Source organism: Pelophylax lessonae, assembly GCF_965119305.1.
Source record: "Pelophylax lessonae genome assembly, chromosome: 10".
Lineage (NCBI taxonomy): Eukaryota > Metazoa > Chordata > Amphibia > Anura > Ranidae > Pelophylax > Pelophylax lessonae.
Window position 1 is genome coordinate 64,284,744 of NC_138777.1, and position 13,610 is coordinate 64,298,353.

The following is a 13,610-nucleotide window of genomic DNA, read 5'->3' on the forward strand; positions in this document are numbered from 1 at the left end:
TGGTTCCAGTGGAAACAAAGAATAAATACTTTTAGAATTCAAAAAGTGCATCAGTTCATTTGAAAACAAAATAAATAAATATCTCCAATTGTGTCAGTTCATATAATAAAGTGCCTTCAAAGTGCAAAAACAAGTGTCCTTAAAGAACTCTGACACCAATCACAATTCAATAACACCCAGTTATAAGTACCCTCCTGTACATATGATGATTTTCCGCCAAAAAATAAATAAAAATTCCACTTTCTAGTGACCCTGCATGCACCACCACGTGACCTAATGGGTGTACTCTCACTTCATATGCCAGGGCCAGTCTCCATGCTATTCATTGTGTTCTGGCCAATACGCAGGACATTTGAAATAGGTCTACATTTCCTCTCTCTCTGGGAGGATTGTTCACCCTTCAAAAAATTTCTAGGCCATGATGCAATCTCACTCACAGCAGTAAACGGTGCAGGTAAAAGAGGTCTCCTAATTAGTAGTGTGTTTCTGTTTATCAAATATATGGAAGGATTCCATAACCAGCCTTTTACTTTTATGTGAAGACAACTAATCCTTCAGAGACTAAACAAGAAGAGGATGACCGCACTCCTATACGATGCAATGTGATTTATTCAGGAGATATTAAAAGCAAGCACAGATGATATACAGGTATAGGGCTGGGGATTGAAAGGTGACACTATCATGCTGGTATCAATTAGCGTTTGACACGCACGCTACTCTGCTGGTTCTGTACCGGTATTTCATGTTAGTTTGCCCAGGAAACTTGTGAGTAGGAAATTTGTATGTTTTAAATCTTTTAACAATAAAAACAGAATTACACTATGGAGATTTTTCCACCTCTTTTGTTAACCTGCCATCCTATTGAGAGAAGTGGAGGAGCTGGAGAAACGGCCTCTGCCCATCCACCTACTATCCAACTGAATATTATGAACTAATAATTGTTTATGATTTATGGTGTACATGTATGAATTGTATAATTTAAGGGGACAGCGCTGAGGATCGGCATGTATAAAAATGAAGAATTGTTTGGATTTGGTCCAAATTAACTGTTTAAAGTTCATTAAAATCAGCTTTAATTTACAATGGTCACCAAGACGAATAGGAAGGGTGAATAACACACTTGTCAGGGATAAAGAAAAAAAATAAAGAAAAAATAAAAGAGGAAGTAAAGTCTTGAAAAAAAATATATATATTTTTGTTTACCTGCAAAGTAAATGCATAATGTGCTAGTTGAAGGCCGCATCCATCTTCGCCCATCTTCCTTTCGGGTCTGTGGACTCCGGTGTACTACTGGCCAGAGCCAAGTGACGTCACTCATGCCGCGGGAATCGCCGGTCATGGCACAGGGATCTGAAGAAATGGCATGGGTGGCCCTTCCTTCAGAGCGCATGCACCGATGACGTCATCGGCTGCGTGCAATGTAAATATCTCCTAAACGGTGCAAGTTTAGGAGATATTTTCAGTATCTATAGGTACGTCTTATTATAGGCTTACCTATAGGTACAAACAGTACAGGAGGGTTTACAACCACTTTAACAGAGGATCTAATCCTTCCTGACTATTCAAACCTGAAAAGTTTTGAGTATGCATACATACATGTGTATATTTCGGTATGAATTTGATTATTTTTTTTAAATTGCAGCACAGTAGCTGCAAGCATCAATGCTCTTGCTACAGTCACCTATGAAGACATTGTTAAGAACATTTTCAAGAATATTTCTGACAGGAAAGGTACCTGGATTAGCAAAGGCTTGTGTGAGTATTAATTCATTTTGACTTGAAGATAATTCATTAATTATTGTTGTTTTATAGGGAATGAATTTGTACATTGAATTTATTTATTTTTATATTTATTATGGTCAGGGCTAAAAAATAAACACAGTTGTAGCATTTACCCCCAGGATGAGCACTTGATATATTGGGATCCCTGTTCTTATGCAACAACTCCGTGAACAACTTCGTCCACAGGGTTGCTGCAAATACTTAGATAAGAAAAATGTATCTGTATCCTGCACAAAACGTTGGTAAGGTATCAGGAAAAAAACATCAGGCTGCTTGACTGCAAATAAAGGATGTATATTGTCACAAGGTAAGGGTAAATAACCGTGCACGAATGAATTAGTCAGTAGAGGAAATACTTTTTTCCCTCTCAGTAAGTTAACCACTAAGAACACTGAAATGTAGCAACACTATCTTAAAGTGGAAGTTTAGGCAAAAACTAACTAACACTATTCCTAGGCTATGGCACATTCTAAGACTAATCTATCTAGCCATATAAAGCAAAAACTGCTGTATATCGCTGTTCTATCACTGTTCTGAAGCCTCTTTGGTCCGGTCCTATGCTGAGCTGTCAGCAGCGACTTCTCCGTGTAGGTATGTGCAGAGGAGGCAGCCGACAACGGAAGCCCCATAGTAAGTCTATGGGTGACGTCCCATCATTTCCCAGCCATTGTTGGTTCTCTTCTGCACACAGCATCCGCCAATGGAGACTGGACCGGACAGGCTTCAGAATAGGTAAGTACAGTGATTTTTGCTTAGAATTTGGCATAGAGTAGGATTAGAGTTGGTTAGTTTTTGTCTAAACTTCCACTTTAACAATTATACCACAAGAGCATACATCTGACAAAGAACAATAACAGCAGTGAACAGTATCAATAAAGATCACAGTACCTCCTCTGCAGTCAGTAGCCAGTAACGTCTCAGAGTGGGCAATGTATTTATAAACTGTAAATGACCTATGGGGGGAAAGGGGAGGTACCCTTGGCTATGAGTAATTAAATGTGTGGTCCCTGTGAAGCAGTCAGTAGGTGGTTGGCTCCTACTTTTCAACCTTCTGCCAGCTATTTGATAGGGCCCTGTCTTAAAGGTGGTGCACATTTTTAAAGCTCGGCTTAATGCTACTAATAAGATGCTCAGTCTCTCCTTCTCTGCTAGCAGGGGTATTTAAACACAGCAAGCAGCCACTCATCAGTCTCAGGCACATAGACAATCTGGATACTTGGCTGTCAGCGATTTTTATGGCTCTTCAATCAGGGCAAATTGCCCTCCTGGTGTGGCAATAATGTGCAATAAAGAACTTGCCTCAATGGGCCAGGGCTTTAGACATTTTAATATTGTTAAATTCCTAATAAATGGCACACTAACTTTACAACAAGCAATCATTAACATCTGTAGTTGCAGGTACTGTGGAGCATGTTACCCTCAAATTTCCCCACAGGAATTGTAAAGGCATTCAAAACATTCACTTTTGCATTTCAGCTTAACTCTCCCAGCAAACCAGCCTTTTAATATGTAATGCGACTCAAAGCAGGTACTGTAGGAGGGATGGAGGGCAGGGCTGCTGAGGGGGCTCACTTGAATTACTTCAGAGCTTCTGCTGTGAAATTTGAGGATACATTTCTCAACAGCACTTGCAACTACAGAGATTAGTGAGAGTTTTTTTTTTATTTTTTTTTTTTTTTTACTGCTCTACCACAGGGTTTGCTTAAACTCAGCCTATAGCCTTTTCCTTAAATAATTTGTATTGGTTGGAAGATACTACAAATAAAGAAAAACACTAAATATTTTAATTTACTTGGCCTTTATTTATAGAAGAGCAAGACAAGATTATATTAATTAATTAACTATATTGATTTATTTACACAATGTTGTTAGAACAATTTTACAACTGGGTTCCCATATATTAGCCACTTGCCGACCGCATAACATAATTATATGGTGACATAGCTGCTCTCCTGTGCCAGATCATGTACCTAGTACGTGATCCAGCACTTCTGGGTAGGAGGCGCGCATGATCACTGGCACCCACTGATCAACGAGGCGAAAGACAGGACAGAGCTCTGACCTGTCAACAGGGACGTGCTGGTTTTTGTTTCCCTGCAGCACATCCCTTAGTGAAAGAACCACATAGTACACACAAAAACCCTTTGATCGCCCCTGATGTTATTTTTAGCACTGATCACTGTATTAGTGTCACTGGTTCCCACAAAGTGTCAAAAGTATTAGTTAGTGTCAGATTGTTCGCCGCAATATTGCAGTCCCGCTATAGGTCTCTGATAGCTGCCATTACTGTTTAAAAATAAATAAATAAAAATTCCAGTATATATCCCATAGTTTGTAGACGCTATAGCTTTTTGCTCAAACCAATCAATGTACACTTATTTGGATTTTTTAAATTAAAAACATGTAGCAGAATACATATTGGCCTAAATTTATGAAGAAATTTGATATTTTATTTATTTATTTATTTTTATTAGATATGTTTTATAGCAGAAATAAAGTTAAAAATTCTTGGTCTCTCTTTTGTTTTTTTTATGGTGCAAAAAAAAAAAAAAGCCAGTGGTGATGAAATACCACCAAAAGAAAAACTCTATTTGTGGGAAAAAAATTCTATAAATTTATTTTATGTACAGCACTGCACGACCGCACAGTTGTCAGTTAAATTAATGCATTGCCTTATACCAAAAAATGGCTTGGTCATGAAGGGGAGTAAATCTTCCGGGAATGTCAAGTGGTTAAGTAAGGCCTCATTTCTATGAGGTATACTACAGCATATGACTGTGTGACCATGTTTTCATGCATTGGGGTGCACAGATGTCCTGTGCAGGCAGTCACATTGATACTGCAAGGACACGTTTGCTGCTCCCAATTTGACATCTGTGTGGGTTCAGGTGCGGGTTCTTGGCTCCGAGATACTTCAAATATGATAATTTAAAAAAAAGATATAAACATATAAATAAAATAATAAAATAAATAAAAAAATATATAATTGGGTGTCTGTACAACAATGTCTTCCCATTCAAGGAAGAACGGGGTTTACAGAGAGGGAAAAGAGACTAGCTATCATATGGTCTATGTCATTGCTTTAAATTTCATAACAATGTTGAACCTCAAAAAAAATAAAACATTAGGAAACAAAGTCAGTCCACCCAAAGATGACACTGAGTTATAGGCTATTGCCAATTGTAACTACCTCTGTGTTTTTCAGTGACCTAAAATGTGAGATCTCTAAATTTGGATCTGTAGTCCTTGGTGCCAAAAGCTTAGCTCCAATATCTTTTGGTACAGAGTTGTCATTGCATGGGTTGGTGCTGCTGATTCCACCATGATAAGGGGGTGGGTACAATTTTAAGTGTGTTTGGTGTTCTGGCACTTTGCAAACTAAGTTCCTCAAGGAGGCTTAACATACCACTTAAAATTTTAGTTCACATATCTTCTAATGTGCTACAGCCGTTACAAGGACAATTCTCACTCAGTGTTGGATTTATCATTTATTTTATATTACACAGCATAGAATGTGTAAGTTAAGCTTAGGATTTGAGAAGCTAGAGCAGACTTTTTCAACCTTTTCAACACAGAGGAACCCTTCAAATACCTTTTATGCTAAACATTACTATATCTACAACTCATGATACATTAGTGTGATGGTCAGTGGAAAGAATGCTCCTTACACTTGTATCATTGGGAAGATTTTCCCCCTTTACAGATAGCTAAAAAGATCAATGGTGTAAGTGGGAACCTATCTGAGAGGCAGGAATTGCTCCTTGCTCAAGGAACCCCTAGCAAACTCTGGAAGAACCCTAGCGTTCCATGGAACCCTGGTTGAGAAACCCTGAGCTTGAGAGTGTTCAAAAATACCAACATTCACCATGTTTGAGGAGAAATATGGAATATTGGTTACATCTTGATTCATCCTGCTGTAGCAGAGGTCATCTCACTCTTTGGAACCTGATGATAAGGCAGAAGAAAGAGTTGTAGATGTAGGAGGCAGTGGGTGTTCAACCCATTAACCTCCACCTTAAAATACAATATCAGTTTCAGCTCAACTGACTTTTTGAACTGGAAGGTTACATTGTTGTTCTTGTTATAAAATATATATGTTCATTTCTAATATTTCAGGTGTGCTGTTTGGTGCATTGTGTACTGTAATGGCTGTAGTTGCATCATTTATGGGTGGTGTTGTGCAGGTAAGTGAGGCTGGCATTTATAAGTTTAAATACCAATGTGAGTTTGTAATTATTTGTCATTATTTTTCATTATTTTCCTGCTGGCCAGAAACTGGAATCTGTGAAAACTAATATAGTATAAGTAAAAGTATAAATCCATATGTCATTACAAAGTATCTCTGTAAAATGTGGTCCTGCACTTCTGTACTGTATGGCAATATTATTGGGTGCAGGTTTTTCCAGTTAACATTACCTTGTTAATAATATGGCATGTAAAGACAGTTTAGACAATTGTGCATGTGCAAACTTGTATCAAACTTTTGGGGTAATTTTTTTGTTCCAGCATGATTGTGCCTCTGGATAAAAAGCAAAGTCCAAGGCTTGATGGGCTTGATTGGTTTAATGTCTAAGAACGCAAGTGGCTTACACAGAGCCCTGACCTCAACCCTATTGAATACCTTTTGGATTAATAGGAATGCTGAGGGTAAAGTCTTCTCATCCAACATCAGTGCTTGACTTTACAAATGGTCTTTAGGCTAAAGGGGCACACATTTCCACAGACACAATCCAAGAGCTTGTGGAAAGTCAGCCTCAAAACAGAGGGGCAACTCCACTTGCTGACCAGCGACATACCCATGAGTTGCTAGACTTCAAGTGGCAGCGACAAGCATCATCCCAGCACCATTTTTTTAGACCCGACAGTCGACTCTCCTGTAAAAGCAATCCTAGTGGCTAACTAACCACTGGATTGCTTTTATAAGCAGCAGAAGGCGCGACATTCCCCCCCCCCTCCGCCACCCAACAGACTTTCGTGGCTTCATCAGGCTGTCCCATCCCACCAGCACGGCTTTGATTGCCCCAATGATATAAGAACCTGGACACAATAAGCTTACAATACTTATGGTAAATGGCACCATTTTCAAAAATGAAAAGCATTTGATCACAACTATCTTGGTGGGATCAAATGCTTTTAAGGGCAGAGGAGGGATCTGGGGTCTTATAGACTCCCACCTCTCTCGCAAAAGAGTACATGTCACATGCCTATTGCTATCACAAGTGATGTTTACATTCCTTGTGACAGCAATACAAGTGATAAAAAAATTAAAACTACAGTGTAGAAAAAAAATGTAAAGTCCCCCTGTGCTTGCTTGCAAAGGTGAATGCATACGCTGGCCCTGCATGTATGTGAGGTATAAAAAATGAACATCAGATCATGGGCAGTAATTCTTGCACTAGACCTCCTGTGTACATCTAAAGTGGTAACCTATAACGTTTTCTATGGGTAGTAAAATTTACGCCGTTTGTCGCTGTTGCACGGGCATGCACAATTTTTAAGCGTGACATGTTTGGTATCTATTTACTCACTGTACCATCATCTTTTATATTTTACAAATAAATTGATTTATGCATTGTGTTTTTTTAACATTAAAATTTAAAAAAGTGTATTTTTTCCCCAAAAATTGCATTTCAAAAACCACTACGCAAATACTGAGTGACAAAAAATATTGCAACACCCATCAATTTATTCTACAGGGCCTCTGCTTTGAAAAATATAGAATGTTTGGGGGTTCTAAGAAATGTTTTAGCAAAAAATACTGATTGTTACATGTAGACAAAAAGTGCCAGGAAAGGCCTGGAGCTAAAGTGGATAATGACAATGGTTTCAAGACAGGAAGTCCAAGAAGCTTATAAAGCAGTGGCAGCTGGTGCATATGGGGTGCAGGGGCACCGCCCCCCTATCCTTGTGTCCGGCCCCCTAATCTACAAGTGGGGGGCCGGACGCATGGAGTTCAATGGGGCTTTTTTTTTTTAACCATGTGACTAGAGCAGGCTAAAAACAGGTGGGGTCGGGGCGCCCGAGCCCACCCAGTTGTATGACAATAGCCAATAAAAATTCGCTATTGTCACACGGATCCTCCTCCTGGCCAATCAGGAAGCGGGTCGAAAAATTGGCGATTGGCCAAAAAAGAGAAGCCATGCCATTGGGCATGGAGGAGGAGGGAGGAGATGCAGAAGACGGGGGGAAAAAGCCGAAGCCGCCGCCTGCTGCTGCAGATATCCAGGCAGGGTGAGTGAGTGGGGGGGTCCTGTCCTGTGTCCTGTCTCACTGTGGTCCGGGGGGGGGTGTGCATCCTGGTGTGGTCCAGAGGGGTATGGTGCGGTCCGTCTGCCGCCCCCGGCCCATGGAGCACCAGCCGCCACTGGTATAAAGGTGAGGTAGACGGTTGTCCACACATTTTTTGCCCTAACTTTTGTATGACAGAATCAATACTTATATTTAGCAATATTTAGCAATACATTATCTGAAAGCTAGCTCACCTAAAGTCACAACTGTTTTCTTACTGAAATGTCTGTTTTTTCAGGCTGCTCTTAGCATCCACGGGATGTGTGGTGGCCCCATGTTAGGATTGTTCTCTTTGGGGATTTTGTTCCCATGGACCAATTGGAAGGTAGGTTAAATATTATACTAACTAGAGTATTTTGTCACTTTAATATCTTCTGTTAAACATATGTGCTGACAATGAGGTGAAGAGTGCCACTGTATTATCTTACAACAAATTACCAAATGGTGGTCATTAGGATACCAAAGCATACCCCTAGAAGAGTGTCTGTACATTGACCACCCTTGAACGGTGTCAATACATTGGCCCTAATTATGCTTTGGAAGACCAGTGGAGTCCAGTGTTCATGAACTGATAACAGCCACAGTTGATTACCTCATTTAAATGGTTCAAAGAGCAGATAGAATCTTCCACAGTCATACTAACCAGTAATCAGATTTAATTTTGTCATGTTAAAGATTCTGTTAAGAGAGTTTTATTGGTTGAAAAATGTTACTGAAGCTTTTCACATTGAATAACCCCACATATACTGTATATGGCCTGCAATTTTGTTATGGCTATTAAAAATAACAGACTTAGCCCATGGGAGCTCAAATTGATTAAAAGACACGTTTATGCAACCAATCTATTGTGGCATTGACCAGGGTTGCTAGATAACCAGTCTGGGCCTGGATCTAAACTAGTCTGCATATTCAGTATCATGTATTTTATAAGCAGAGTACCTGCCTAGTGGAAGATGAGAATGGATATCCAGTAGTAAGCCCCACAGCCTGTGAGCCTGACAGTGGCTATGTAGACTATTGAGGTGGCCATTGTGCCACAGTTGCTTTGTATACTGTAATAGCAGGTATTACCACATATACAGTACATCAAATGTACAAATTGTACTAACAACAGCAGTGTTAATTTTATCAAAATAAATATTTTCATCAACTAAATTAACACTATTTTAGTCTACTAAATTACATCTAAAAAAAAAAAAAAAAATTCAGATGACTAAAATATGACTAAATCTAAAATGGCATTTTAGTCAAAATATTAAAATATGATAAAAAATAAAATGGCATTTTAGTCAAAAGACTGACTAAATCGAAATTTAGCGTCAAAATTTAACGTCAAAACTAATACTGCACTACCACATAAGAATAAGTAGGGGGCATCTACTAAGCTGCTAAAAGAAAAAAAAAGAAAAAGGCTTTTCTTTTTTTTTTTTTCTTAATTTTTAAAGTGGAGTTCCACCCTAATTTTATACTTACCTCCATCTTCTCGCTCCGGGTCACCTGAAAAAGAAATGGATAATCGCATTTTTTTATTTTTTTTTACTTACCTCGTAGCGAAGAAAATATACTTACCTTACTTTCTTCTTCCTCCTTCCTCGGCCGCGGCCCGTCGTCACTTCCTGGCTCTGCAATGATTCCTGGGAGCTGAACGTCATCGCTCCCAGGAATCATTGCGCCTGCACCGGCCCTGACGTCAGTTCTGGGGCGCGCGCGTCATCCCCTTCTAAACAGCTTCTGGGCATGCCCAGATGAGGGATGACGCGCGCGACCCGGAAGTGACGGCGGGGCCGGCGCAGGGCATCGTGGGACCGAAGAAGGCGGAAGAGGACGCCGAAGAGGATCTCGCTGGCTTCAAGCTGCCCACATCTGAGATGGCAGCGCTGGACAAGACGTTTTCAAGGTAAGTATTTGTCCTAACAGGTAAGTGCAAAACGGGACAGATCCGAGGCTAGCCATTGTGGAATGCACTAGCCCTGACTGTTCCGGGGGTATTTTTAAAAAAAAAAAAAAATTCCAGGGTGGAACTCCGCTTTAATGTTGGTAATATATTCAGGTAATATGTGCAACTGCATTACAGCCAACAGAGTTTACAGTTTTTGGGGTTTTTATACTTTAAAGTTACCCTTCTGTTTGCCAAAAAGCAATATTTTTGTTTGTTTACGAAACTTGGTTTTATTTATAAAGATGTTATATTTTACTATTGCTAAATCTCTGTCGGTAGTGCATATTTTAACCTTAATTTCATAAATGATAACATGTTATTAGATTTTTACTCTAGGAGTATATAATGAGTTTGGCAATTCTAGAGAAATACTTAAATAATGCATTACAATTTTAACTAAACCCATTCATTTAGTCAACTAAAATGTACTGGAGATTTAGTCAACTAAAATACGACTAAAACTAAAACAATTCAGATGACTAAAATACAACTAAAACTAAAAAAAATTCAGATGACTGAAATACAACTAAAACGGCATTTTAGTCAAAAGAATATGACTAGAACTAAATCAAAATTTGACATTAAAGTTAACACTGAACAACATTGTGTAACTACAGGGTGCTTCCAAGTCCCTTATATTGACTGTATAACTCCTACTTTATATAAAACCTTGAACAATTATCCACCAATGTGTAGATTTGTGTACATATTTTACCACTAATTTCTTAGCATGATAGAACATATGCGTTACACTACTGAATTTTGTTGCCTTTTCTTTAAAGGGTTAGTCCAAAATTGATATTTTAGCTTTTTGTGTAGCAGTGTTAATTTTGGCAGCAAATATAAATTTAGTTTTAGTCTTAGTCTTAGGACTAAAATGGCATTTTAGTTTTAGTTCCATTTTAGTCTTCTGCAAGTGTTTTAGTCGTATTTAGTCGACTAAAACTCCAGCACATTTTAGTCGACTAAAACATCTTACATTTTAGTCGACTAAAACTCATTTTAGTCATCTAAATGGTCATGGTCAGGTCAGAGAGGAGGTCTGTAATACTGCTGCCTGCAGTCAGTGCGGTGAGTGCACACAGTGCTGCTCAGAGTGCTGGATGGGGGTCTCAGGTTTAAGGGTGGTCTGACTCTGAACTGAAGTTGTTGAACAGGATGGGCCGGGCGGGCCTCAGAGACCTATATGCACGCACACAGTCCTGGATGGATGGCGGAATCGGATGCCAGTGGTGACTGGTGAGTGGTCTGAGGGGACTCAGGGAGGCAGTAGTAGCTGGCCTGGCTATTAACTCACAGTGAGTGCTCTGCTCTGGATGTGGTGGTGGCCGGGTGCCAGTGCCGTGTGATGAGTCGGGCCTGGCACGTCTGGCTGTAGTGCTGCAGCTGCAGTGCTCTGGTAAGGTCAGGTGAATGGTCTCGAGTCGACTCTCTTGTAGTAGTCCACTCCTCACGTCGGACGTCACGGGGCACGCCACACCAGACGCAACACAGGCGGAGCTCCGTGAAAACTGGAAGTTGGGTAAACATCCCTGCCTCAAATTCTCGTTTAGTTTTCGTTCGTTAACGAAAACAAATTTGATTTTCGTCATAGTTGTCGTCATTTGACGAAAATGTGCTAACGATATATATATAGTTTTCGTCAGTTGAAAAATGCCGGTGACGAAAACGTTTTCGTTGACGAAATTAACACTGCTGTAAACTTCATTCGCTTTAATGTCATTGCACATATTACCTGAATATATTACCAACATTAAATATTAGGGAAAAATATAAGAAAAGCCTTTTTCTTAATTGTTTAGTTTTCAGCAGCTTAGTAGATGCTCCTTACTTATGCTTATTCAGTGGTGCAATACATGTTTAAACTTTAATGTGCTATTATTACATGCTCTGGATGGATATTGTGTTGCCGATATAGAAATGGCCCAGCAGAGGAGTGTTAATTTTGATGATGTAAATTTTTTTATTTAGTTTTAGTTGTAATCTTATGACTAAAATGCCATTTTAGTTTTAGTCGTATTTTAGTTTTAAGACTAAAATACCATTTTAGTTTTAGTCGTATTTTAGTCATCTGAATTGTTTTTGTTTTAGTCGTATTTTAGTCGACTAAAATTGTGTTAATTTAGTCGACGAAAACGTTTTAGTCGGTTTTAGTCGACGAAATTAACACTGTTGTGTAGGCCACCTTACTCTACTTATATGATCCATGTACTTTTGCTCATATGTCTACATTCCTGCTGTGGCCAATATGAGGGGTTCCCACAAAATCTCACCTTTCGGTGGACAGATCATTTAACTCCTACACTACACAGCCCTTACAAGTGACAACTAGAATCTTGTAAGAAGTTTATAGTATATTTTTATTTCCACCAATAATTAGGGCCGAACTAATTCTGAAGCAGTGATATATAAAAAAAAAAAATGGAATAAAGAAAGAAATTTTAGTAGGAAATTACTGAACTGTGATTTATGTACATTTTTTTAGGGAGCTCTGGGAGGTGTTCTGACTGGATTTGTTATGTCATTTTGGGTTGCAATTGGAGCATTTATATATCCAGCTCCAACTTCGAAGACCCTGCCACTAATACTAAGAACAGATCAATGCATTCCACTAAACATAACTGTCAATTCCACGATGTCTACACCTTTACTTACCACATTGTCTGCTACTACTGCGCCAGAACGGTGAGATTACCTAACCTGCTATTTTGATTGCCTAGATGTTTAATTTAAAGCTGAACTCAATGCTTACCTTCAGTCTTGCACAGTTGTACAGGTTCCTCTCCTGTGCTGAAAATAAATACTCCAAGTTCACTGCACATTATAAGCAAGTCACAATGTTCATTAACCATTTGAGTACCAGCCTGTAATACCCCTTCAATATCAGGCCATTTTTCAATTTTCAGTACTATATTAGTTTGAATGACAATTACTGTTAGGGATCACCTGGGTGCCCACCAAACAGTGCCTTCTGCAATCCAAACTCTTCCAGAAGACCAATAGCTAATACCAGCCCTTTACCCCAAGAATTATATGCAGACGAGATGTTGTGGTAAAACCAAAGGAATAACTTTATTGAACAGAAATGCACGCTTTCATACTCAAAAGTTGGGTCAGTCTTCACATGAACAATAAAAAGAAATATCAACATTGGGGTAAACATCCCGCAATGGTTAAATAATGAGGTAAAGTTGACACAAGACTAATCACATCCTGTAGGAATCTTTAGGAATATAAGCAAACAGACAGAAACAATGAGTTACTCAGTTAACAATAGCAATTCACACCTAGGAGGCACACAATGGGGATATTACACAATATGAGAAAGCCACTTCCCACCGAGACAGGATAGGCAAACACAGGTACATATTATAGCAGTAAATACATAATAGCAAGATACCTCTGCATCAGGTTGTTTAGAGCCGATTATAATCTTCTGGTTTGAGTCTCTGAGTCTATGCCAGGAACCATGAGTCAGACTGAGATAGAAAATGCAGTTAAATCACACCTCTAATATAATGGTAAAAAATGGTACAGAGCAGTAAACATAGTCAAAACATAAGCCAGGGGTCAGAAGCCAAAAAGGGAAGTCAGACTAGCC

General features: G+C 39.1%; 1 protein-coding gene across 1 annotated transcript in view; it reads left to right on the forward strand.

Annotated features, from left to right (window-relative positions):
* SLC5A12 (solute carrier family 5 member 12) overlaps positions 1-13,610 on the forward strand; it is an 89,607-nt gene that overhangs the window by 57,488 nt on the left and 18,509 nt on the right. The window contains exons 9-12 of the mRNA XM_082269829.1: positions 1,643-1,755; positions 5,899-5,966; positions 8,309-8,395; positions 12,495-12,694. Coding sequence (XP_082125955.1) covers positions 1,643-1,755; positions 5,899-5,966; positions 8,309-8,395; positions 12,495-12,694 — 468 coding nt within the window. The remainder of the gene's footprint in view (positions 1-1,642; positions 1,756-5,898; positions 5,967-8,308; positions 8,396-12,494; positions 12,695-13,610) is intronic.